Consider the following 27059-nt stretch of genomic DNA (forward strand, 5'->3'; position numbering starts at 1 on the left):
GGTGATCTGCCTTTGTTTGCTGGACTCAAAACACGGTATGAATGTTCTAAATTAAGAATCAAAGCACTCCATATTTCTGAGTACGAGTGTAAATTAAAAGTAGGCATTTATAAAATGCTTCAAGCCCTTGACCAACAGCCGGACATCACAGCCCATTCCACAGTCAGTTTTGGACTGGTCCATGAACATTTTATATACAGTTGGGCATACATCTGAGAAACACCCCTGCATAGCAGCACTTCTTTTTTAAAAAACACTTTCATATTAAAACAAAGGTGTAAGTAAGCTGGGGCAAACCAAAACACCAAATGCAAACACCTGTAAATTTTCAGAACTTTGAGATCTTAACGAAACTTGCGTCCTGGATCCCAGCGTCCTCACACCGATTATGAGTTTACTGAATGGCTGGAGACTTCAAAGTGGATGAAATCCAGTCACCAAATGCTCAAAGGTTCTAAAACCCAAATACTTATCTGAATTTGAAATACGTCCTGAGTTTCTCTTTGTACCGGAGAGATAATTTATGTTGTATTTGGTACGCATCCATTAAATTATGCAAACTTTTTAAATGTGCAGCCTTACAGTAAGTACATCAAGAGCATTCAGATCGAAAGAATATTTCATGATATTTTCATTCTGTATGTTGAAGAAGAAACACAGCAATACAAAATATGCCATTTTGAATGTGTGCTTTCAAAGGTTACTCTGTTAACTGCATGTCAAGCCAAATTTTTCAGAATTGTATTCTTGAGAAATAAAGCTCTTGAGGAGACACATAGCCTGTAATGATGCTACAGTCGCAGTGTTCAGTTTAAAAAAAATCCTGAAAAATAAGTCAGAAGAGATTTGAATGCTTTGCAGAAGATTTTCCTTATCCCTGAAAAGAGGAAAGTTAAAGTATGGATCTTAAATATGTAGCATTCATTAGCGTTATGTCTGTAATACTGCCTCGCGTGACCACATGGCCCATCATAAGCCAGTTAGGGAAAAAGGCTCTCAAGTGTAAGTGCAAAGCTGAATAGTGAGGTTCCTTATTGAAATGGAAGGCTGTATCCAATGGATTTCCCGCTGGGGTCTGCCCTGGGTTCAGCGCTATTCAATATTCTCACTACTGACCCAAACGGCAGATCACAGCACGGGCTCATTGGATTTAGAGACAGACGAAGCCTGGTCCGTTGTAAGTCCTTTGGAGGACAAGTCTACGTTGTGATAAGCTGGAGATATGCATGGAAAACTTCAGAGATTTTTTAACTTGTACAAGTGCAAGCACCACACTGGGGAATAATAACCTGCTCAGGAATAATAACCCCTCAGGAATAAGAACCCCTCAGGAACAATAACAGGGAAAGCAGAGGAGGAAGAAATTCAGATAGAAAAGGATATAGAAATTAGAGTTGCCCACAGACAGGACGTGAGTTAAGAACGACGCTGGTGCTACCACAGAAACGTCGCTCTGGAATGCAGCTGGCGGGCAAGTTTGCGGAGTAACCCCTTTGCTCTCCTCAGCGCTGATAAGGCTTTAACCGGATTATTGCGCCTAGGTCGGGGACCACACTTCGACAAATTTATGAACCGGTCAGAGACATTCCCGAAGATAGCAATAAAAATGATAAACGGTCTATAAAATATGAATTACGATAAAATATGGGAAAAGTGGGATTTTTAGTCTAAAAGACCGAGGGAAGGCTTGATAACAGGCTTTTAGACATGTAGAAGGCGTATGTGTCTACAGAAGTAACAGGCTAAAATTCAAGCAAGAAGATTCAGATTACGTCTTCAGAAACATTTTATAATGAAAGGGCCGTGAAGAACAGAAGAGTTTGACTGAGGTTTTGTGTATCCCTGCCGAAGATTTCAAGGGAGGCTGACAAGTGCCTGTCAGGAAGGAGCCAAAGGTTGTTGCTTTTGCCTTGGATTAGGTGACTTCATCTTCCTTCTGGACCTATGATCCTATAGTTTCTGTTTGCTCTTTATCTTGCTTAATTCAAAGCACTAAAGGTCATGACGTACACCAGACTGCGAAACACATTTTATTGCAATGAGCCACGTACGTGTTTCTGGTTCCTTACCTCCTACTTTCACTTTCGACTGAAGACAAAAGGCAAATTATTATTGCTCTCATTCGAACCGTTTTTTTCACCGAAACGCCAGCTTCTCTGTGACAATCTAGAAACTTCAAGGCTCAAACCTGCGAGACATGAACATTGTGGTCCTTATTCAGACAAACAATGAAGGGCAAGAAGAGCCAAACACGTACTTGCTGCTTGAAGAAGAGTGTCCATGTCTGGCAGCTTATTCGGAAGGCTTGTTATCATCTAGGATTGAGCCGTCAATGTTGTTCAGGAGACTGAGCTGCACGTATTTCACTCAGGCAGACAGAAAACAGAAAATTAAATCTTGAACACTGTCATAAGTATCTCCAGAACATCATTTGTTGTTTAATTTACAGCTTCAAGCAATTGGTACAGCTCAAACTGAGAGGACAGAAATCGTGCAAGTGACCACAGGAACTAAGACATTTTCTTGTATCGCCAACAATGGCATTAATCCTTCTATGGAGATGACTAGAAAAGTTGGAGCGTAGGGAAAAATGTATTCGTTTTTTCAAAACCAGCCCAAGTGTTCTCTGAAATTCCCACCCACAGCTCGTTTGGAGGTATTGCGGGGAGTAGCTGCCAGGCAGAAACTGTAATTATAAGTCGAACCATGCCAAGCCGACACGGGCATTGTTCAAGAAGTCACGCCGAATGACAATCCAAGCACACAATGTGGAAAGAGGGTTTGCCAACAATTGTAATTTGTGAAAAATTATCTCAGCATTTTGTTTCACTTCGATATTAACATTGTTTTTAAAAAACGTCAGCCAGTTACATAGGGGCTGGCTGCAGGCCAGGAGTGAAACAGTGATGAAGAGGGCCATTAATGAAAAATGCCAAGCCCTGAGTTTCGCGTCATTAATATTTATGACATAGTGTGAAGAGTCTTATTTAAATGCCACTTTGTGTGTGGGTTGGGGTGGAGGAAGAGACGGGTAGTAGGGGAGGAGAATTAAGGTATTTATGCTAAAGCGTGAAGGCATCTTGATGGGGAACAAAGCCCTTTACAGACACAGGGTAGCAATAATTAGTCTAATGTTTGGATAGTTACACTTTATGTGACCTCTGAGTTTAATGGCATAAAATTGTAAATTCTGTCAAGCTGCCAAGTGGAATGCATTTGGATGGGTATTTGGAAACCAAATATAATTTTTAACCATCATCTATTATTTTGGGCAAATTGCCTAAAGTGGACTGAACCTCAGATGCTTATTTCATGCCGGCCTGCTCCTCCTGAAATGATGTTGTAATTTCAGGCAGACAATACGTTTTGTTTAACGTGATGCTATAACTCCTACCGCTGCCTGCTGAAGTCCCACAGATTTCCTCCCTCTGCAGACAGCGGGCGAGAGACTGTGTGCTGGCAGCGAGTTCTGCCCTGGACCCTTCCAGGCCACAGGAGGTGATCAGGCATTGCCACATCCAGGACTTCCATAACCAGTGGCGTTCGGACACTTATTTCCTGTAGTATTTAGGTCCCTCCGTAATGAATCGCTATTCCCTACTGTTAGTGTGACCTGTCCTGGAGTGACAACGCTCTGCGTTTCGTCCCATGGACGCAGCGAGTCACTTTCCTGCTTTTACATGATTCACATCAGATTTGCATGAACTGTGTAGCCAGTCCTCATCTCTCTGTTTTTAATTGCAGATTGTCTCCTTTTCTTGACATAAATAGTCTGTTCTATGTCATAACTTAATTCCTGCAAACCGCTGTGTTTTTTCAACTTATGTTGTTATGTCAAGAAACAAACGAAGTGCGCTCTACACATCCTATTTTTCATGCAAGTCTCTGGCGTGCGTATTGCTTACATAAAAATACAGCATTGTTTAAAAAAGAGAAAAATTTAGAGGGAGCTGGTATAAGATATCCACTTTTTTAAAAGCAGCAATTCCTTGGAGGTTAACTTCTTCAAAGGACAGTGTTTCACAGGCTACACAGAAAAATCTGCTTTTCCAAATGCAGAGAACCACCAAGTGAAATCAAATTTACACTTTTCTACGAAGGAATCCTCATATTTGTAGCACTAAAGTATAAAATGAAATAATATTCCTGATTCTAGAAGTCACTTTTTAACATGCATTATTTGCATTAATCAACAAATTAATATCATTTTCAGTTGCATCAGCGACTTACTGAGTTTTCCTAGATGTCTCTGATATTCCTTATTGTTCTCTTTAGTCCTGACTAACCTAAAGAGGTTACTAGAACCCCTCATATGATAATTTAGGGGCTTTGCTACTTCGTTTCATTCAACAGATCATAAATAAATTTAAGATTCACTTTATTGTAGGTTACCTCCAAAACATTTTATACGCTTTGGCCCAAACCAGTATTTACCTCATCAGATTGTCTATCCTGCTAATTTAAAAAAAAAAACAACAACCCAAACCCAAAACCAAACCAAACCAACCGAATTGTTCCGTAACTCTGGAATTTGTGCTTTAATACAATACAAACAAACCGGCACCTTCAGGAGCATTCACTAAAACTGTGTGCTTCCCTTTGGAGCGCCCAACTCGGATTAAAACGATCAACACCCAGACTGCCAAAGCCACCAACGTTCTAACTGTTGTCACATGGCTGTGTAGATCTCCACCATTCCTGAAAATACGGAACCATCCCCCTCAAGCCAAGATCACAAAATCTGGGAACAGTAACTTGAACAGACTCTTCTCACGACATGATCCTGATTTTCAGTGCTTGTGTGAAATGAATGCAGACTGCCAGAGCCCCGCTTTGCAAGGTGCATTTCTTTGTGCATGACGGACAAGGAGTAGATTTCTGCGCACACTCGATGGTTGTATTTCCTTTTCAACAACTCCTACGGTGGCTCTTGAAATCTGACTTCGACTTTTATACGTTTGCCAGCCTCATCTCAGGGTCCACATTAATAAATTCAAAAAATGCTCATTGCCATTTCAAAAGAAACCTCCTTTGAAGGAGAAAAAACTCTCTGATAATTCTAGGACGGGCGTGTTCAAGACACACGTAGGATGCAGGCTGCTTCGAGGGCTCGCCCGATGCTTTTATACTGCCGCAGTGTTAAGTTCAAGGGGAGGTTGCCCAGCATCTGGAACTGCTTAGTTTTTACTGAGCATTTTCTACTGAGCACTAAGATTATCTTATCCCTCGTTATTACCTCTACGCAATGTGTGTATGTATGTGTGTGTGTTTCAACAAGGTTATCGTTCACATAATCGCATCAACCAAGTGACCATTTTAGACACAGTTCCTTGGCATTTGATCCATTTCCTGAAAAGAAGGGAAGGTCTTTGATTTCAGGCCTAAAGAGGGTCGCTGGAGAGCGACCCCAAAGAGGCTGAACACTGAGTTCAATGGAATTGATGATCGGGACGTCTCAAAAGCAAGCGTGTAGGTGAAGAGTTCGGCTAATAAGGTCCCTGACTCCTAAGTGCTCTGCACCTCCTGGGAGGCACTGAGACCCTCCAGCTGCCCTGGCAGACAATGGGAGCTGAGGCTGCTCCGTATTTTGCATAACCCAGCTATAAATGCATTACACTTAACTGCATAATCTCAAGGATAAGAGAACATCTGTCATCCCATAACAGCAAACACCATCTGGTTTTGTGTCACTATATTCCTACTTACTTGGACAAATGAAGCTCAAGTGACACTGGGCATTGCTTCAAAGGAAAAATAAAACGTACTCTCACTTGTTACTTTGCCCTTTTGCACGTTTTGAAGAGCTGTAATGAAAGGCTTTGCCTACAAAGGCCTTCATTAGAATAATTTGCTATTTGTGCTTTCTCTGCTGGCGTCTCAGAATTATATCATTTTTCTCTAACCAGCTCGTGGAAGACATCCAAACTAGTTATGAAATAACTCACCTCCCATTACTCCTGACCTTAGCCGGTAGCCTGTTTCTTTGTTAAAGATAATATCAAGAGTTCTTGATCTTTTCAGCTTCTGCCCCAAAGAAGAATGGCTTGGTCCAGCCTTCTGCTTCTCTTTGCCGGTACTGAAACAAAGGAACAGCAAAATTAGCAGAGTGTCAGGCCAAAAATCTTTTCTGTAAGACTAAACTAGACCTCTGGAATGTCGCCAAAAGAAACTTACAGTTGAGATGGTCTGAACACTTTGTACTGTTCATAATTCATAATGACTTCTTATTAATATTTTTAATGTCTGAAGGAAAATGAAATTATACTTTACTGCGCCATGGAGTCAATTTTTAAAGATGTTCGAATTATCCTCTCCTGGCTTTTGGCTACGGCCGTTCCTTCTGTCACTTGATGAAACAGATAGCAGAGCACGTGCCCTGGTCTAAAGTAGGAAATGGCTCTTTAAGAAGCTTTGCAAAATCCATCATTTAACTCGTTGCTACAACGTACAATAAGGGCAGTTAATCCTAGCAATTGATGCTGTGCTTGCCAAACTTAGCCCTCAAGGGACTGATGTGCCAAGGGCCCCCAGAAGAGCGCTCGACTTGAAAGTCAAACACAGGGGCTAGCGGTAGACAAGGCTGCTCAAGTAGGCCAAACGAGCCAAATCTAAACACAGCTCTGAGAACGAAGAGGAAATCAGTGGAGAACTAGAACAGCTTCTATAAATCTAGAGAGGCAAAAATATGTTTACTTGGAACCTTGGAATTCAAAGCCAATTTGTATCTAGTGCTTGGTTGAACTTTTCAGTCAACATTTTACAATGTTTGTCATTTTCTACACAGTTTGTACATTTTATTATGATTTATGATCACAATCGTCAAAAACAATCTCTCTGTTTCCCTAAACATGTACAGAGGCAAGCTCTGTAGGTAGGTTTTACTACCTACTTGGCCAATTACATCCATGCGTACATACCTTCAAAGAACAAAGCATTTTATTTGGAACGCCCGCAAGCTCACAGGTGGAGCTGCAGTTTTAAAACGACCAGCATTTCGAAAGCCCCCCCAAGTCTTCCTCCACACAGCTGAATTCCACACTTGCATCTCCATTCTCACCATCAAACCGAAAAGTGACCTCTCAAGGTAATGTTTAATATTAGTTATTATAGGTCTTACGGCAGCACTTCAGAACCTGAATTTCGTGTTCCCACTCTATTTAGAAGAGTGAAATATCTGTAATACAAAGCTGTCCTGTAAATTTAGACTCTTAGCTCCTACCAGACTAGAGCTAGGAGGAGAAATAAGCTCTGAGAGAGGGGAGGTTTAGACTGGATATTAGGAAAAAATTTTACACTGAAAGGGTTATCAAGCATTGGAACAAGCTGCCGCTGCCCGGGGAAGTGGCTGAGGCACCGTCCCGTGAGGCATTTAAAAGACGGGTAGACGTAGTGCTTAGAGATACGGTTTAGTGATGGTTTTTGTCATGAGTTATGTTCATGGTTGGACTAGATGATCTGAAAGGTCCCTTCCGACCTAGGCGATTCTGTGATTCTATGAAATGTTAGAAACCAGCTCCGTTGACTTCCCATCCAGTGCATTACACAACGGAATATGCCGACTCTTAAATTATCATGAAACCCGTAGCAGCCTTTGAAGCGAGACTCGTGTACTTGTGTGTCATTCTCCAAAACTCTCTTCTAGGAGGCTAAGAGAAAGCTTTCCATCTCCTTGCACACTGAAAATAAGAATTTGTGAAAATGCCCCACGAGCACATCTGGAATAGCCTCCAGTATTCTGCTGCCATGAGAGCTGGCCTTCAAACACAGGCACTGCAGTGTTTGTCCGGTTTTATCTGCACCGCCCGCTGAAATACAGCTCAGGCATAATTGAGCTAGTTCTGACCACGCTCCCTCTGCTGCTGCAAACAGGTTCCTTATTAGCGCTGACATTAGTGCAAGCTTATTTATCTCACTCTCCCTCAGCTACATTACTTCTCAGAATGCCTTCTCAGCATTAAATTAAATTGTAAATTATATTGTAAATTAAATTGCTCTTTTTTTTCTGGCTGTCTTTGGTTTCAGAGAGGCCTCACTCCTCAAACAAACAGTACCAAAAGGCCTTCGAGAAGAAGACGTAGGGAGAAGCCACTTGTCTTCTTTTCGCTGCAAATCAACCGGATGAAAAGGCTTCTGTCATAATCACACTTCTAGATTAGCATTTCCTTACATTTGTTGACATAATTCACAGGTAGTTAAGTCCTTAAGACAGATATTTCAAAATAATCCAGGTTAGTTCAAGTTTTACTAAGAGTAGTTTGAGTTGCCTTTTTTTTTCCTCTGAATTAATGGCGTTTAGCACAAATTTCCTGCATAGTTGTGGCACCAAACTTTAGGGATCGGTAACCTCTGCTGGAGGAAGGACAAGTCTTGATAAGAAACTTTAACTAATCTGCACTGGGGGGCATTAACCTTACGAGTCCGAGTAGCTGGAGCCTGAACAGGACCCAGCTCAGCAGCCTCCCAAAATGACTGTCTGCCAGAAACGCGTCCTGCATCGGGGACGTGAAACGAGTCAGGAAAGTGTCCTTCTCTACAACACTACATATAATAAGGCCTGTTCCCCTAAATAATTTCAGATCATTAACCATTTCATCAGTATCGAACGCTTCAGTTCAACCCCCCGCTTTCTGCTGTGAATTATCTACCCCGTTTTAAGGGGAAGTCACGGCAATGTAAAGTTATTGCTCAGGCCAGTGAAAGCCTTGTGACAAGCAAAGGTATAACGCATCTTCTTTTCCACCAGGAATATGACCTGCCATACTGTAGAAAGCCCTTAGGACGCTGAAGGAAGGAGCGCTAAGGTACTCCGATCCATTTTGGTCCCCAGTGAGGTATTAGCGGAGTTTATCATCTCCCCTTTTAAAGAACAGAAACCTAGTTGACAGTAAGGCAGTCACAATTTGTCCCAAGAGACTATCATTTGGCAGATGTCTGACCGCTGTAGCCATTTCCCAGCAATTCCCTCTCGTCTTAATCCCATATGAAGAGTATCAGATACTGGCAATCGTTTTATTGGCTAAAGCTGGCATAGCCAAAGCTACACGCTGCTCTACCTTGCCAAGCAACGGGCCTGTGAGCACCCACCAGCCCTCGCCACTGCTGCGCAGCCCCTGCTGCGTAATCGGATGCTGAATCTGCGCCACACGGAGCTTGTAAGCGAGCGTAATGAAAATTTTCCCTGAAAACTTTTTCTGATTAAGCTCCTGGAAAGAATGATAGTTTTTTTTTTTTCCTTTTAACAGAAGGCAAGTTCCAAAGCTACTATTTTATTCTTGCAGCGGTAAAAGGAATTTGAAGTTTCCCTAATAACCAAGTACCTTATGGTAGAGTGCAAAAGCTTCTGAGATATATATGTTTTTCCAGTCTGGTTGGATAAAAGACTTAAGGAGCCTTTCAGGGATAACATGCAAGAGTATCCATTTGCTCCGGTGATGAAATAAAAGCCTCTCTTCTCCTGCTGTTTATAACTGACCCCGACAAAACCCATTTCTCTCTTTCTCTGATCTCTCTCGTACTCTTTTACACTGGTCAACTCAGAGCGCCGCCTGTTGTCACCGACAGTACGGGGAATTTCCAAGGGAGACAGAAGTCTTGCCTGTACAAGCCGTAGGTGGATGGCAGACTTGTAATCGTCCTGGCTGGAAATGTGAAAGCAGGCAGGGCAACGTGTCTTCCGTCAGCAACAGGAATAAAGCCTTGTCTGACAGTTTGCTGATTCCTGGCTGATCTCGTAGAAAAGACAAATTGGCAGCTTCCTCCACTTCCAGTCACTAACGTACTTTCCAATAGCAAATCACTTGATTCGTGGAAAAATAGTGATTCAAAAGCAGAGATCAATGTGGTGTAGAAGGCAAGCGAAAGGTAAGCTATGTCACAGTAGATCCCATGGATTTCTAGTGTGCCTTCTGGCCACGTTCAGTGAGGTGACAATGGCAGGCTGGTGTTTCAAGCCTACGTTCCGTCCACTGCTCCATATGGGATTCGGAATATTTACTGTGAATTGAGCACACCTTCCTCCCCTCCGCAGTAATCCTTTGACACGATACAGCACCTCTTATTTCTCTTATGTAAACATTTTTCTAAGTGTTAATGAAGGAAAGCTTGCTGTGCCTTTGTAAATTAAAATAATTTTATACCTGGTTGGCAGCTGAAGTAACCCGAGGCAAAGATAATTAAATAATGTAAATTATTGCTCATGTTCAGTTATGAACTATTTTGGTCGGGGACTATTTTTTATTTATTTATGCCCAGAAATAAATTAATAATTAGTTATAATAAATCATCGGTTACAACAAAAGTAGTCCTAGATGATGACAGTGGTAGAAACGGAGTTAAGGAATTCTGACACTGCTATATCGAGCCACTAAAAATTAGCCAATTAGACAAAAATGGCAGAAAATCAGAAGAAAGCGTAACTAAACCCCCACTTGTATATGCGAAGAAATGGCGCTGCTGGAAGCCCTGCTGATGAAACTGAGAACTTGAGCCGCTAAGGTACTCAGTGTCTCCCTCCGGTTCACAGCTCCAGCTTTCCACCCATCTTTCCGCAGGTCTTTTATTGCTGGTCTCTGCACCGCAGCCATAGATTAATTTGTGAGGTGGAAACTCTTCATTTCCACAGAGAAGCCAATTCAAACAGGAGAGTGTGCCGAGCGAGACTGGTGTGCTCCCGGCCCACGCTAAGCCCCCCCTGTCGCACGCCTCCGGCCCTGGGCATGGCCTCCCACCATCCCCGCAGCACAACTGTGGGGACAGAGCTGGTGGCCACGTCCCACCGCAGCCTGCCCGTGCCCGCCGCGCTCTCCCTCCGCGCCACGCGTGCACGGCAGAGCGCGCTCTGGCTCTGAGAGCAGCACCGGCAGCTGGGGACATTCAGGCCACCCAGCTCTCCCGCGCTTAGGGCAGGGCTGGCTGCGTATGCGTGCCTCTATCAAAAAGTAACAGCCACCAAATATCAAAGACTGCTTTTCCTCTCCAAACTGACTGCCTGTTGTTTTTTCTCAAAACATGAGTCCATCTGCGTCTTCCCAAGCTATGGACGTGCAGAGACATCTGCGTCATTTTGAAAAAAGCATGTGTGTTTGCTTTGAACGGGAAGTTGGAATTGCCAAGAAATAATTGTCAGGACCCTTTGTTGTTTTCCTTTTTCTACCTGCTATTTCTGAGCAAAAATGACTTGAATCTCCTCTCCTTACCAATGTAAATCTGAATTAAACTCACAGAGTTACGGAAAATAAGGTCCTTAAAGCACCAGAACAAATATTCTTGAATCCAGAGGATAGCTGTTTACTTCGTTTGATCATACAGATAACCTATATCTACGCTGAGCTCTTACCGAACATCACTGGACTTCCTCTGTGGCAGCAAAGTCCCCAGGGCTGGTCTGGATCGTCCACTGTCTTGGTCACTCAGAGAACTTCAGACTGATGGGCAGGACTAAGCATCCCCGTGGGGACAGAGACAAGACCATTTCTGTAAACTACTGCGGTACGCAAGCAGTACAAATGCCATTTTAGAAAAAGCTGCAGGTGGTAGTGTAAAGCAAAACTGTAACAGCTTTTAAAGCAAAATCCCCAAGGTGAAACAAACACATTCCCATCATCCAGATTTGGCGCTTCCTTACAGTTCTGATAGAAACACCACTTCAGGTGCAAATCTCCCAAAGAGGACAAAATATCATTTTGAATAAGCTTCTGCTTTTCACTACGTTGGCATAGAATCATAGAATCATAGAATCATAGAATTGTTGAGGTTGGAAGGGACCTTTAAGATCATCGATATCTTATAAATCTAGATAAACCCTAGGGAAATGAGTCACTCCAAACAGACAGCACAGGGTAAAGAGAAGAATTTGACCCGATGCGTAAAGTCTGACCGTGCTTCTTAAATCTATTCAATTTTGCAGTAGTGATGAGAAAATATGATGGTGAAGTGGACAGCAAAGACGAATCCGGGTAGTACTGCAGCCATTTCTCATCCTAAGCCTGCGATTTTCTACTGCATTTGGTGAGGTTAATGGTGGGCGTGAATCTATGTATCCTGTCGTTACCACAGAAATATGAAAAAACGAGCCACTCCTTGCCATAAAATACCCGTCTTTCCTAATTCCTCCTTTTTTCATCATCACAATTAATTTAGTTTATTTCAAGGCAGCAAATACGTAAAAGCAAAACATTTTGTTTCAACTCTGCAAAAGATGTGGGACTTCCCCGAGGGAAACCGAGCCACACAATGACAACATTGTTCGTTAAAAATACGAAATCCGCCATGCCATGCGGTTTATGACTTATCCTTTCTGTGGCCGGAGGGCCGTTATTTTGATAATTGGGATGATAAGCGCTGGAAAGAAATCAAAATCTTTTATCCAAATCTTCCGGATGTATTCTTAAGATACAATAGTTCTTCATTATTCTTCCTTTTTCTTTGGAGATTGCATTTGGAAGCTGCAGCTCATCCTTAGCTAGTAAAAGTTTACTTACACACAAGGGAACTGTAGCATGAAGTATTCAAAATGAATGAGATGAGACTAAAAAGTAAACAAAATTTAAATATTTTTGCTTCTCAAGACCAAATTATCTTTTCAATCACATATTTTAAATCTGATTTACATTTCCCAAAGTAAGAACTTCTGGCACGACCCCTGAAAATACAGACTTAGGGGAATAGAGTACAATTTCATAAATATTGGTGTTTATCTTCAGACGCTTCCGGATTAGTAAGTGAAATCACAGGTTTATCCATCAAATGCAAATCCAGAAAACCTTAGCTAGTAGTGGCGTTATGCAGCGATTTGGAATTGATCTAAGACAGCTATCGGGTTGAAAGAAATCGTCTTCCTATAGGAGTATCCTTGGTGTTCATAAGACCTCTGTCTTAAAATCGTATTACCGAAATACTCAAAAGTTAGGGGAAGCGACAGATTTCCTCAGAGGGAGACCTATCTCTGGACACTCCTGGCTTTCTTCTCCCAGACGTGATTTCCCCGGGGGAGTGGTAGGAACTCTCTTTGAAGGCCGCAGTTTTTGCTTCAGAATGGCTCAGACTGTTCTGAGCTGCAGGTATTCTGAAAAACAAAATTCAGTTTCCATACAAGGTTAAAAATATTCACCGAGCCCTCTCCCACATCAGACTGCAGGAGCTGAACGCTGCTATGCTATCAATACAGTCAGTATATTTTTCAGGAACAAAATATAAACATTGAGTTAGAACACTTAATATAAGTTTGCTAAGTACTTTTGCTTCCTTTCTTGGTCATGGGTATGAGAAAGTGTTTGTTTAAATGCGGAGGAAAATGAATAGATTCCCCAGACTTCCCTCCTTGGCCAGCAAATACACCGTACGTTGAATAACACACGGTGAAAAGGGAAAAATTAGATTCTCTTGTTAAAACAATTCTTGTCGGTTATTAGTTTGCTTTTTTCTTTTCCTATAAATGTACACTTAGGGCCACCTCAGTTTCCACTGACTTCTATAGGGACTGGTTTAGTCCTTAGGGATAATGGGAAAGGTCTTGGTCTAAATCCCGCGCTCACGTGTACTGGCGTTCATCCCAAGCGACTTCCCGACCACTCCGACAACACCGCTGAGGAGGATGGGGGAGACGGCAGTACTCTCTGGAACTGCCCTGAGGGTGAAAGCTCTCGACGAGGAGGTTTAGTCAACCACAGCACGCGTGAGGCCTTGAGAAGAAGAGAAGGATACTCCAGCCCCACACCTCTGCCAGGCTGCTGCGCAGCAATGAAGCAGAGAGTCAGAGGCTGCAGAGCTGCCAGACACAGCGAAGGAGTTAAACCACAACCTGTAGGAGAACGCGCACTTAAGTAAATGGCGTCTGTGTGCTGCCTCCAGCTTTCTTCTTTCTATGAAAACTTCCAGTGAGTAGGAACTAAGCCCACCACCCATCTGGAGGCTGTTTGGCAGCGTGCGAGAAGTGAGGGTTTTTATTCCAGTCACTTTCCAGTCGACCGTGTTAACATAAGAAAGTCATTACGACTTTCACTATTGGCAAAGCTGCAGCGACCTGAGGGAGCCAAGGGATGTGAACAGGCAGAGACTCATCTAGGACGAGGAAATCTAAGTGACTTTTCAGGCACATTAAAAGGCTCTTTGAAGGGCGAGCCCTGCACGGTGCTCTGTGGATAAGGACCTTGGCCCCAGCAGTGACAGACCAGTGCCTTTCACAAGGACGTCAAAGTTCTTACATACAAATAAAGCAGAAGAGGCTTCTTTCCTTAATTTCTGGGATATGTAACTTTCAAGAAGGAATTTTAATGCAATGTGCCTCTGTCATTTCCTACCAGATCCACGGAGATGGACTTTATAGAGTCTGATAAAGACGGGTCTATGCGTTAACTTCACATCCCTTTTCAGTGAATTTCTGCCTCATCTCTGCCGTGTCGAACATCTGTGAACGATCCTGCCAAGACTCTGGAAGCTGGCGAGGAGCTACCAAGCGCAAGTGAAAAGCATCTGTGCTGCCGCTAGCACAGCTGTATGAGCGATGCGGCTCGTCGGCCTGCGGAGCACGCCCCGTGCCAGCTGTTTGACAGGACGAGCTGGAGGGGAGATGGACGAGCGGCTCTCTGAGAGAGGGCCGGGGCACACTTCAAAAGCATTTTTTCCTTTCGCTCCCTTGCTTTTACGTGCTGCGCATATCGCTTCAGTTATTTCACTTTACTCTGATAAACATTAATAAAACAGCGAGTTCTCCTCCCAGCGCTGATTTTTTTACTACTTTCTTTAGGCAGCGAGCTTGCAGCCTGCTGCTTCGCCGGGGTCAGACAGCTCAGATTACACGGCCACCTTCCTGCCGCAGCACCCCGGGATTTACGCAGAAAGTTCCTACTCTACTTAGTGAAAAATCAACAAGGCCTGCAGCACAACCAGCTCCCTTGTAATGTCCTGTACTGCAGGGAACATTGCTGTTGATTACACAAATGTTTCCACCTTTAATGGCTGTCTTTAAATTGTTCCGTTTCATTGTGTTGGGCTCAGCTCAGCTCTGCCGAGGAATAAAGTATCGCCATATTTTTTCTCATTTTTTGGAATAAACCCAGGTTAACCTGAACTCAAATTGCCCGTTTCGTTAACAAGGAGGAAAGTAATGCTAAGAAAAGCTTTTCTCATCCTTTTGAAGGCCTTTTCTTTTGCTCTTTTTATTAGAGCTTCGTGAACATCTGTGTGGACAAAGTTGGGTTGGCATGAACAGTACGCCGAGAGAATTTCAGGCCCGTAACAGAGATTTGCGATCTCCCAATTACGTTCTTGATTAAATAAAACACATTTTGACAGGCTCAGAGGTGCCTTTTAAAGGTCAAGACATCCAGCCAGAGAACAGAAGCGACACTATGTACCGAACACAAAGGCCCGGCCCGTGTCCCAAGGACCTTGGCTGAGCAGCCCCGATCTGTGAGCAGCACGCGGCGAGGTCAGGCGAGCGATAAACCAGCGCCACCAGTGTGCGTGGGCACACAATAATGGCTCTACTGCTATTAACTTGTCTTTCTAAATGCTACAAAAGACGAGTTTTCTGAGGGAGACTCGAACAGGAGACGATGTTGTGCTTTTGCACTACAGCATGAGGTATTTCCAAGCACCGGTGATGAGAAGAGCGCAAATGAGAAGGAATACGGTGAAACGCGGCGAGAACACCAGAGACACCAGAGAAGAACTTTACTCTTGACCCGGAAGCTGGAAGGGTATTTACAGGGTCATGGGCAATGTGGAGAGGGACATTTCTCTGATTCCTTCCAAAAAAGAAAGTAAAAATAGGAGGGCAGATGAAAGTTAGGCTATCTTCACGCTGTTTTTTGAAGTAGTGGGTAAGAAATGTTTACGTTCAACCTTAGCAGAGGGAAAGAAGCGAGAGAGCAGGTAGATTCCAGCCTGAAGCGGGTGCGCTGTTTGTTCTGGCAGCATCAGAATCACTCCAGCTGCACTTTTTCTATTTGGATTTTGCGACAGACAGATTTTTAATTGAATTATACTAACACTGCAGGCAGCGAAGAGCCCGCACAGGAGAGCCCTCACTGTCTGACACCTGTCTGGGATGGTGCAGAGCTCCAGTGGAAGCTCCAGCGCTGGGAGGCTGTAAAGCGCTCTGCCACATGGGCACGTCCTCTCCGGGGATGTTCGGTGATACCCGGGCTCTCAATGAGGGCGTTAACGCTCTGTCTCTTTACAATGGGGCTCATTTTTTTGAGATGTTCACGCCATTTTGCTGTCTTTATCTTCCCACCAGATTTGCCTGATGCTGGTTAGCGGATTTGAAGGATCCTGGAGTTAAAGGAACTGCCAGATACTCAAAGACACAGATAAACACACAAACTGAAAGACACTCTGTTTTTTTTTTTTTAATTAACTTGTACTAAGAGCTTCGGAAATTATTGTATATTACGGTCCATGAGCATAGCTCTTCAGAAACCGCAAAACTGCTGGAGAAAAACGAAAAGAAAAAAGAAAGAAGCCTATTTTTGAACGAGGGGGGTTGTTTCAATCTGAAGCTTTCCTACTGAGACGTAAAGTGATCAAACTGTCCTAATGCTTTGAGCCGCTCCGGATGAAAAACAGGCTGAACCTTCGGGGACCAGCGCAGCGAGTAAAAACTGTAAGCGACTGAAAACAATAGTACTATGCATGTTTCAGCTCAGTGCTCAGCCGGGTTGTATCTGTGTTAAAATCTACGTTCTACAAGCTTTTATGGCTGGAAAGCACTTGGGAGGACTCCCAGCATTCACTTTCAACTTTACCGACTAGTTTAAGAACGACTTATATTTCTTGATTTTCTTTCCTTATTAGTAACTCTAAGCACTATAGAATTCCCATTCCTCTTGTTTATATATGTATATATTTATATCCTTTTTGTTATACATTTTTTCATTCTAAACAATTCATACTTTAGGAAGCAATAGAATTACAAGATTACAGCAACAGCAAAATTTGTTTTCCCTAGGAGTAATATTACGCTCCGTGCATCATTTAACCTGAATATCAGTCCACGTAAAGTTAACATCTTTCAACCTCACTAAAAATTCAAAACCATCAAGAAGACTGATTTGGGGGTTTTTCCCCACTTTTGCTATTTTTCCTACCATCCAACTCTGTATTCTCTTATCTCCCCAGACTACCTGTGAGTAGCAAAACCAGGTCGTATTTTTATTTGCACACAGAGAGAGACCAAGACATTAAGAGTCCGCCATTAAGTAACTAAAGGGAATAGCTGTGATTTAGCTCCTACAAACTAACAAAACGATTTTGCCTAAGACAGAAATGCTGGAAGGATAAATGAATCCACATCTGAAAGGCACTTCAACAGCAGATTGAGAGGAGACGTAAATTTATCAAAAGAACTGTTCGGGTCAATTATCAATCGTATGTTGGATTTCTTTTACGCTGAAAGAACATACGGTGGCAAATGTTTCCTGATTTATCCTGGGTTTTCAGGACCTTAAAGTAAGAGCAGCGGCAGAGATGTTGTTCAGGGGGGCCTGCAGTAGCCGTTCTCCTGTAAACACAGAATCCAATCCTGTCAGTACCAACTTAATAAGCGGTGCAATTTCCCCACAAAAAGCCATAAAGTCAGCTGTCAAAGATAAAATAGATTTTGGCAGTTACAATCGAAACGCGTACACTGCAAATTCAGATTACACAGTATAAAAGTACTGAAGTCCGGTACTGCACGTACTTTTCTGCATATGCTTTTCTCTGTTAACGTTACTGTACTGGCAGCATTCACCACGCGCTCTAGCTAGCACCAAACTCTTATAAAGCACAGGAAATCCCGCTTCTAGATCACTAACAAAGGAAAACAAAATGACGGATAAAGGCCACGTACCGCCCCCCCCAACACAAATCCTGCCTTTCAGTCTGTTTCGCACCTCTCCCGTCCAGCCTCGTACGGAAAGGAGGAAAACGGCGAGGGATAGGTGTGTGTTGGGTGCAGGATGAACTGAGAAGCCGGGCCGCGGCTCAGCTCTCCTCGCAGGCTGGCCCACGCTGCGTCGCCTTTCATGTCCTCGAGGCTGCTCAGAGTGTTACTGGAGCCGCTAGAACACCACACAAACTTCTGTTCCCACATAACCGTTTAAATTGGGAAATAGATAAAATTAAAATTAATTCAATAAGCTCAAATAAAAATTAAATGTTTTTTTTTCTTTGGATTTCTAAAAAGAGACCAGCCTTCGCAGCCGGAAAGCAGGAATGTCAGGCGCAGCCCGCAGCTCACAAGCAGTTGGAAGGAGTTTTAGGGTCATCAAAAGTCTCCTTAATATTGTTGTTCTGAACTGGAAACATTTAGCAAAATTACGTGCTTATTTCCATATCCCTGTCCCCGTGTACCTAGCTCTTTCTGGCGGCTTTGTTCCCACACAGTTTGATTCTCCCTTGGTCTAAAGTCTACACTAAAGGCCTTAAAAGCGGGGTGCCGCAACAACTAACACGCGGGTACTTGCCTCCCTTATTGGATATGAGACTTTTTGCTTTTGAAGGATGAAAGCCACAGTTCACATTCTCATATTACACCAAAATAAAATTATGCCTACATTTTTAAAGTGAAAAATCCCAGGTAGCTGGTCACCGATGCGTGGCTGTGGCTTCCGGGAGTCCTTCCGTACGGCACTGCTGGCATTTTAAATCCCAAGGTATCTAACCGATGGCCTAAAGGCTTGAACAGAGCCACTCACGTGCATACCGGTGTCCCATTCAGGCACTAAATCCCTGTTATACTCCAGAACTCCCTCAGAGTACGCCTAGGAGCTTGGCCCCGCTCAGGGATGAGCCAGCTACCTGCTTTCAAGGCCTGAGTGGCCGAGTTTCTCCTTCTCCAGGAGCCCACGGGCCAGCAGATCAGGCAGTCACCGGTGAGGCGCGTCCTGCTTTCAGACGCTCACATTATCCGTTGGGGAGCAAAGGTACCAAATCAGGTCTGCCACAGCTGAGAATCCGGCGGTGTTGCTTGCAGCCTGCAACACGCCACGGACGTAACTTTCTGTCTCTCCTAGGATGCGGTATAAGCTGCCAGAAGCAGCTGTGTAACCCCCAGGGCTACAGAAAGCACAGGTAGATCAAAAGTCAGCTCCCCAGTGGTTCAGAAGACTAGACACGATACTAAAAGCGAGTGATTCATCGGATGTAATTTTAGCTACGACGGAAACTTTTTCTATAGCCTAAGTCAGATCACGTATTCTTTCCACTTGGTTATAGCCATCTGCAGTACAGGGCCAGCGACGACTATTGCTGTCCTCGCTGATCCAATGAGGGGCCGCTGAATAATAGAAAAGCTTTTAAGAGACGCAAATGGGTTTTGGGCTCCAACAAAAATTGTTTTACTTTGTATTGGTTTTACAGCAGCTTGTGAAGTACCAACTATGCTAAATGCTGCAGAAACGTGCGACCATGGACAACCCCTGCCTCAGGAACCAAACGGTGTGCAACCTGCCGGCGACGAAAGGTAAGTAGCAATTTCAGAAACAGAACACCAAGCATGAAAAGATAGGTAGCCACGACAGTTTGGACCCGGTAGCTCTTGGATCACGCACTCTTTTCTTGAGAAATACAGCTTCACTTGTTCAGGAAGGCAGGCTTGCGCTGACCCCAAGCTATTGGGTGGGAGAGTCTAAAGAGCCACTTCACTGATTTGCCCTAATAATTTTCGTCTTTTATTTACCAGACAGAAACTAGCTACCTAGTATCAAAAGGTGTTCAAGGCTGCAGGTCCTCAGGTCAGCCAAAGCTTTGACAAAAGCAAAGAGATGAGGCAGGGTGAAGAGGCGCTGTGGGGAATACCTCTGCACCAGCCTGCCGCTGATCTGGGATCAGCGATGGCACGCTGGCAACACAGTCACTCCAGCTGCCTCGGCTGAACAAATGCCTGCACCGCAGGTGTCTTGAGGGACAGGCATGAAAACTGAAGGAGAAAATGGAAGGATCCCGAGTGTGCCGTACCCCTCCAAAAAAATCAAATGGGATCCAGAAATAGACACAGACTCGTGTGTAACACCCTCTTTTCAATCTGACTGTGCTCATACATTTTGTTGTTGAGTATAATTAAAAGGCCACATAGGCCCAATCTATTCCTTTAGCAGTGCTGCAGTCAGCCTGAGTTACAAACTCATCTCTTACACGTTTTCCTGCTTTTTCAAAACAGTGACGATTTTGTGGTTACACCTTTAAGTTATAATATCAGTGTTACGTATACACAAATAATCTCTCTATGCTAATTTTTGGGTTGTCTTTCACAATATCAGGTTAATGCTTTACTTAATTACCAGAATATGCCTGTGCACTCCTAAAACGCCCTGAAAACAACTTTTATGCTCGCTGCATATCAGTGATATATTCTCTGTTTACTTGTAGGCTCTGTATTGGCCTGGGTACAGACCTCCATTCCCCCCCTCCTTCTATAAATTAGAAAAACACGTGAATATTTGATGACATACCCACCCAAGCTAGAGATACATTCGTGGTACAGCTTCCACTGCGAAGAAGCCCTGGCTCCAGTTGCGGTCTTTCGAAAGCATAGTGATGGTTTTCATTCACAACCATTTTTCTGGTATCAGCGATGCATACAGAATACCAACGATGCTCGCTCTCCTGAGTAAATCAGATCAGAGTGTTACTAAAGTATGTTTCCTCCTAATGGGTCAAAACCAGTTAATTTATTCAGTTGAGTGCAAGCTGGGTGAAAGGAACACCTGTTATTTCAAAAATGTCTTCCACACAGATCAATAGGAAATGTTCCACAGTTTAATTACTTTGGGGTCTGGACAAGATCAAGTCTTCTATTACTCTAAGTAAATAATGTCAGTGAGAGCGTATAATTTTAGAGTCATAAAATGCTTTCAAACTTTGGCACTAGCCAAATGTATTACTTTTACCTATTTGTAGCAGGAGTGCATTGTGATACGAATTTCCTGGGCACCTCAGACAGGGTCCAGCAGATGCCTCACAGAGTTCCCAGGGCAATGACTAACCAGCAGCTTTACTCATTATGGCAAGATAGAAAACAACGACATTAACTGCATATACACTTTTGTGAATGTCATAGCCTGGGTTATGAAGATTTCCTAGCGATAGTAACAATACCTGAAAGATTAGTCAGCTCCGTGCCACTAAAATATTCCTCATGTCATCTACCGAAGCAGAAATTCATGTGTTCACTACTACGATTCCAAAATATGAGGAAGTAAAACAATACCCGTTTAACAGGTATCAACCCGAAACTTCAGTAAGATGAAGTTAAAAAGAACCAAACTAAGAAAAACAGGTCCTGAAATCCCACGTGAGTTCCTGAACGCAGAGGAGAAGCAAGCATTGTTCCATTATTTAATAAGGAAATTGCAGATCATTTTGCCTGACATCAATGTCAGGAAAACTGATGGAAAGGCTGGTACAGGAAGCAATCAGCGTACAATTAAAGGATGATAGTACAATTAACGCCAGTCAACATAGAAAATGAGTTTTGTCAGGAAAAAAAAGCAACCCTTCCTATTTTCCCATGAGATTGTGAATTAGTTTGATAAAGGAGACTTCCGTAAAATTTCGGTAGGGCTTTGGCTCATGACTTCACAGTATTCTTGATAAAAACCCCAGCAATGTATAATATCAGGGTGGTCCATATTAAATGGACCAAATCCATACTGAGTGATCTGAACAAAAATATAAAATTATTGCTGCAAAAAGTTCCCATTTACAAAAAGTTATAGACTGACAAATAATGTGAAGGGCAGGCCATTAATATAGACCAACTAAGATCACTTAGTAAGGTCTGGACTATATTTTAACACAGAGAAGACAAAGTTGTTCATTAAAAGAACAGATAAAACCGGTCTCGTGTCCAAGATGGAAAACGATTTTGGGAAAAACAGTGACTCTGGAAAGAAAGAAACAGTAATGGCAGACCCAAGCAGAGAGGCATTCTCAGAGCAACGTGTAGGCAAAAGTTATTCTTATGGTACGAGACGGGGGACAGCGGGTAGGAGTTGTTGGTGTTATCACACCTCTCTGCTTTCAGAGAGCTCATTACTGGGAAAATGTGCTGAAAAAAACATCTCCAGAAAAGCAAGGGCTTTACTGATGATATTTGTGATGACAGGGAGCCTTTGGAAACTCCGATTGTTAGGCTAACGTGTGAGAAGCTTAACAGAGAATTACGGTCTACAACTATAGAAATGGGAGAATAGATGAGACTAATCTATTGGAAAGAACCATAATAGCTCCATACGTGCTACTGAAGAGAGAGAAATGTAAAGGAAAACCAGTGGAAATGTACAGCAGCAAGGAAAACTAACTCACTAACTAACTAGCAACTAACTAACTAACATACCTGGGGACATGTTGGATTTGAATCCCTGTATAAAACCAATAATCTTTCTAAAACCTTGCATTAATGCTGAATTGCTGGGTGAGGTTCCGTGGCCTTTTACTAGGAAAACATGAGGAGACCATCGTCAGAGTCCTGCATTTCAAGCTGCTGTGGATTTCCTTCTTGCTTTCCCCCGTGAGAGTGTTCCCCCACGTTCCGTGCTACGTTACGCAAATGCTCAGAGCAGAAAAGATTGAGCTGTACGTGCTGCTGCCCACTCTGCCAATGCTGGTCAGAGGCTCAACAGGTTTTGATACGTACCCTGCTGTCTTCCGTAGATACACAATTTATCTGCTGCAAAGCCTTGAGTGAAGCAGCATTACGTTTCAGAAAGGGGAAAGAAAGAGAATAGCAGAAATCTGCGTGGTGGTAGGAAAGATGCCTTTAGCTACGGGGCATGGGGGAAACTCTTTATAACTGTCAATTGAGAATGTATAGAGAAACTGAAGCTGTGAATTGAATTAAATTCTGGACCCACTGACATGGGTGAAAGCTACTGCACTACTCCAGTGGAGTCGGGGTTCTCCTCCTCACACATACTCAAGCAGCCCCTAGAGTCCTAAACAGCGCGGTCCAAATTGCAAAGAGATGTACTTGAAAAACACCCGACTAATCGTTGATTTATACACTCCATCACTCAGTCTCCTCCTCCCAACAACCACGATTAGGAAAAAAAGCCTCCTATAATTTGACTTCATCATTATCTGTAAGTCTAAGTACAAAACCAATACTTCGACTCAAAATCACAATTACTAGTAAAAGTACTAATAAGAGCAACTGCTAATTGAAAACAAGTAACCAGCCAGTAGGCGCTAAGAAGTTCTTTAAAAATAAGCTATGTATCACGTAAATGAAAAAAGCGTTTGTTACGCACTTGAGAAGGGCCTGGAGTGAAATCTGGCCTACAGAAGTTGCCGACTTACCTCCTACCTCCTGTTTAAACTCTGCCAAACTCTACGTATCCATTAAAAGAAAGAACAGGTTGATCACAGCTTCAATTTTCAACGTGTCAGAAGCCCAGAAAGGTCTGCTCAATGCAACTGGAAATGGACACCCACGTAGTACGTGGGTGCACAGTGGGCGCACTGCAATCAAATGGGACTGTAGACCATTTGAACCGGTCAATGCACTGCATTTGTTGGTATTCCCCATGATACGCCCGTGGCGTCACCTCCCTTCTCCAGATCAGGGCTGTGTCTGCATGTTCACTGGAGTTGTGCTTCTGGCACGCAGGTGCCAGAAGATCTAGCTAGCTAAACCAGTAATGATGCTGAGAAGCCCACCTACAGTTTCACCTACCTGCATCACACCCCATCGCCGCCCAGACCCGTGCCCTTCAGCAAATTTGCCCTAAGCTTGGCGAGGCCGAGTACGCTTTGGAGGACAGGCATAGAATTCAAAATAATCTTGATAAATTGGAGAAATGGACTGCAAGCACAGGATGAAATTAAAAAGATTCGTATATACAAATACAGAAGTGAGCAGGTGCCCAGGCAACGCCTGACTACACAGCCAGTCTTTAGAAAAAGGGAACAGAGAGCAGAGTCGGTCACCACAGGTCGAGAGTATCAGGCCGTTGCTGAGAAGGCGTAGCCAAGGGTGACTGTATTAGCATGAATAACGCCTGCAAGGTACCCAAAATATCCCTTCCGCTTCATTTAGTATTGGTGTGTGTTCAACTGGATTACTCGATCCTCCCGTGGTGAGACACCGCAGGAATGGTAGAGACGAGCTGGGAAATGTCCAAAGTGAAAAAGAATGATCAGAGGGCTGGAAAAGATGATGTTCAAGGAAGGATGGGAAGATGTGGCACTCCTTAGCTTAATGGAGAGAAGGCTGAGAAAGACAGACAGACACTTGGTAACAGTCTTCAAATTTGTCCTGAGACTTCCAATAGAAAGTAGAAAAGGATAAAATTTGAGCATACTGGTCAGCTGACAGATTAAATACTAATACGTTAAACTCAAATTCTAAATTACATTCTACAGGAGATGAAGTTGGACAGTATTTTCCAGACAAATGTCTGTGTATTACAAACAACTTCGAGAAGCTGCTGCTTTCCTGAGGTTAACAATAATTTCGCGTGGTGCTTTGATTGACGCAAATGCTCAATCGCATTCAAATCAAAATAGGAGGAAGCTACTATTTTACATGGCTTCCCGTAGGACATATGCAACGTTATCCCGGAGGAGAAGGCAGGTTATGCAATGAGTGAGCAGCTCCGCGTAGCTATGTTTGTTTGGGAAGCATTTCCAGTAATTATTTGGAAGGGACTGAGAGAATTACCTGATAAGACATTCTCATGATTTAGTATTTTCATCGCTGAAGTAACAATTAGATTTTAAATGAATGGGATTTTGGTTGCTACTTCGCTCTCTTTATGCAACTGACATAATGGAAGGGAAATGGAAACTGGCTTTACTAATATCAGGATTCTTCCACTGGGTGTGTGTTTGCGTGTGTGCGTAGAGGAGCTGGCTAATAAAGAAGTGGAATAGTTTCCTCTACCTTATCATATTCTAGCCTCACTGGCAATATAGTACAGCCCTAAACTTGTTTTAGGAGCCAAAATGGACCAACTGTTTTCCAGATTTAAGCGACGGTAGACAGACAGCCAATTCCCACTCCTTAGCAAAGCTAAATGCTGCTCCAGTTCATCTCATGAGTAAGTCAGACATATAAGTCAACTATGGTGACATTTGAAACCTTATTTTCTTCTCTTTTAAAAGGAAATGATACAGAAATAAATTACTTTCAGATAAGTTTAAATAAATACAGAGTTATTTGAACATAAAATAATACATAAATACTTCTCTGATGACATACTTCCGTATTCTTACTAATTATCGTGAGCTAGCAGCATTTCTAATTCATGTGCCGCGGACATACAAAAAAACCCCCCACCTTTCTTATCTCCTCACATGACAGTATTTGCAAAACTTACAAACTGAATACTTCAGCTAAAAAGCTTTTCCATCAACCGGTCCTGCTATAGAAGGGCCTACTGCTGGAAAAGCACCCTGGCTTCCATGCTGAGCTCTCGAGCGTACTGCTTGGCCACAACCAGCTTTTAAACGTGAACAGGTCGTATTTATTTGTATGTCGTTACTGCAAATGCTTTTCAGGTTTATAGCTACCGCACATCAATGCTGTCATCTGAGTTCCGGAGACAAACTGGAAAGCTGGGTGTGAGCTGAGATACACGGAGCTTTTTCAGAGCGCTCTGGAAGCCAAAATTATGGAAGACTTTTTCCACTTTTACCATTCACTTCTTTGTTATGCTTGGCCTTCATCCCCTCCTGTCACCTTAAAAATGAAAACAGCATGTTCATTATTATTCATGGAAATTCATCGGATACGGAGAAAGTAGCCCTTTTTTCCCCTAACTGTTCCATTTCTATTTCTTTTGGGAAAGACTGTGCTATTCTTTGCTTGGGCAGCAATCTTTTGAACCGCGGCTTTGCCAGTGAATTCACAGGAAGATAATCATTTGCATTGGCTTTACCGATTCTTACATGTAGGCTCAGTAACGGCGTGAGTGCCAACCCCGAGCAAAGCCGTGCCCGGCCTCCCCCTGCTTTGGTACGCTGTCGGACAGACACTGCCCCAGCCTGGGCACCCCTCCACAGCAGAGGCGGCTTCACCCAAGGGTGCCAGCACCTCGTGGCACGAAGCACAGGGATGCTGCACGCTCCTCAGCTGGCCTCATGTTTAATATTACGTGTTTACAGCCCTCAGTACAATATCTGTTCTTGACTGGGGCTTACTGGATGTTACTACAGTATAAATGCTTATTTCTATTAGTGCTACTCCTAATTACATGAAATGAGATGCTATGTATTGCAGCTGACATAATTTCATTGACCATTACCTTGTTATTCTCCTACGAGACAGACAGAAAATCCCATCTTACTTTTTAAATACCTGTAATTAAACTATATATTTCTATTAATCCTTTTGTAAACAAACTCTTTCTGCCTCTTTACAGAAAAGATATTTCCATGTGTTTGGTCATTCTTGTTTTTCCTGTCTAGATCACCTCTGATAAGTCTGTGCTTGCTTTTTGGGATGGGATGAGCAGTGCTACGATCAATATTCCATACAGGACCATTCAGGGAATGGCCTTTCAGATATTTATGAAGTCTGCATTTTATAATTGTACGTTTTACATTTCTGCTGTACTTCTATGGCATTCTAACATAGTGATATTTGCGAAAGCTTTGCCTAGCTTAGAAGCTTTTATTGCTATGTCTACTGTAGCCTCAAAACCCTTTTCCTGAAATGAAATGGTTAATTTAGGAATCTGAGAGTTACATGACGGGCGTATGTTCTTTTTTCTAACATACTGCATTTTCCAGGTTTTGACACTGAACATCGGCTTCATTTATTGCCATGTTGTCTGTCGATGCACTTTGCTTGGTAATTCCGTATTTCCCCGCTGAAAGATTTCTCTCTGCCTCGCACAGTGGCTTGACTCTTGCAGCATGTCTTCGCTGGTTTATACTTTATCTTCATATTTGCTTTTTGGTCACCGTGCACATTTCTCCCGAGATTCCTTTTATAAGAGAGCAATGTTCATGCACAACTTCCCTTGCTGTGTGTCTCATATTACACACAAACTCTTATAGCCAAAGGACACATATGTCCAAGTGAGTGCTATGCACAGATGTGACACAAAGCCGCAGAAAACGTTTCCCCC

General features: G+C 43.1%; 2 protein-coding genes across 6 annotated transcripts in view; one reads left to right on the forward strand and one right to left on the reverse strand.

Moving 5' to 3' along the window:
- PDE5A (phosphodiesterase 5A) overlaps window positions 1-27059 on the forward strand; it is a 128289-nt gene that overhangs the window by 39145 nt on the left and 62085 nt on the right. The window contains exons 1-2 of one of the 2 annotated variants that reach the window (XM_063336273.1): window positions 16231-16606; window positions 19345-19447. In XM_063336273.1, coding sequence (XP_063192343.1) covers window positions 19365-19447 — 83 coding nt within the window. In that variant the 5' untranslated portion in view covers window positions 16231-16606; window positions 19345-19364. Of the gene's footprint in view, window positions 1-16230; window positions 16607-19344; window positions 19448-27059 lie in introns of those variants that run through there. The other variant, XM_063336272.1, reaches the window with a different exon arrangement.
- LOC134516283 (uncharacterized) overlaps window positions 1276-27059 on the reverse strand; it is a 100952-nt gene continuing 75168 nt past the window's right edge. For 2 of the 4 annotated variants that reach the window (XR_010071276.1, XR_010071275.1), the window contains exon 6: window positions 11848-13063. Coding sequence is in view for 1 of the 4 variants with exons in the window: in XM_063336277.1 (XP_063192347.1) it covers window positions 17365-17503; window positions 17877-18064; window positions 20440-20589 (477 nt within the window). In the remaining 3 variants the exon portion in view is untranslated. Of the gene's footprint in view, window positions 2189-5945; window positions 6077-11847; window positions 13064-16946; window positions 17504-17876; window positions 18065-20439; window positions 20590-27059 lie in introns of those variants that run through there. The other 2 variants (XM_063336277.1, XR_010071273.1) reach the window with 2 other exon arrangements.

Source organism: Chroicocephalus ridibundus, chromosome 5 (assembly GCF_963924245.1).
Source record: "Chroicocephalus ridibundus chromosome 5, bChrRid1.1, whole genome shotgun sequence".
Lineage (NCBI taxonomy): Eukaryota > Metazoa > Chordata > Aves > Charadriiformes > Laridae > Chroicocephalus > Chroicocephalus ridibundus.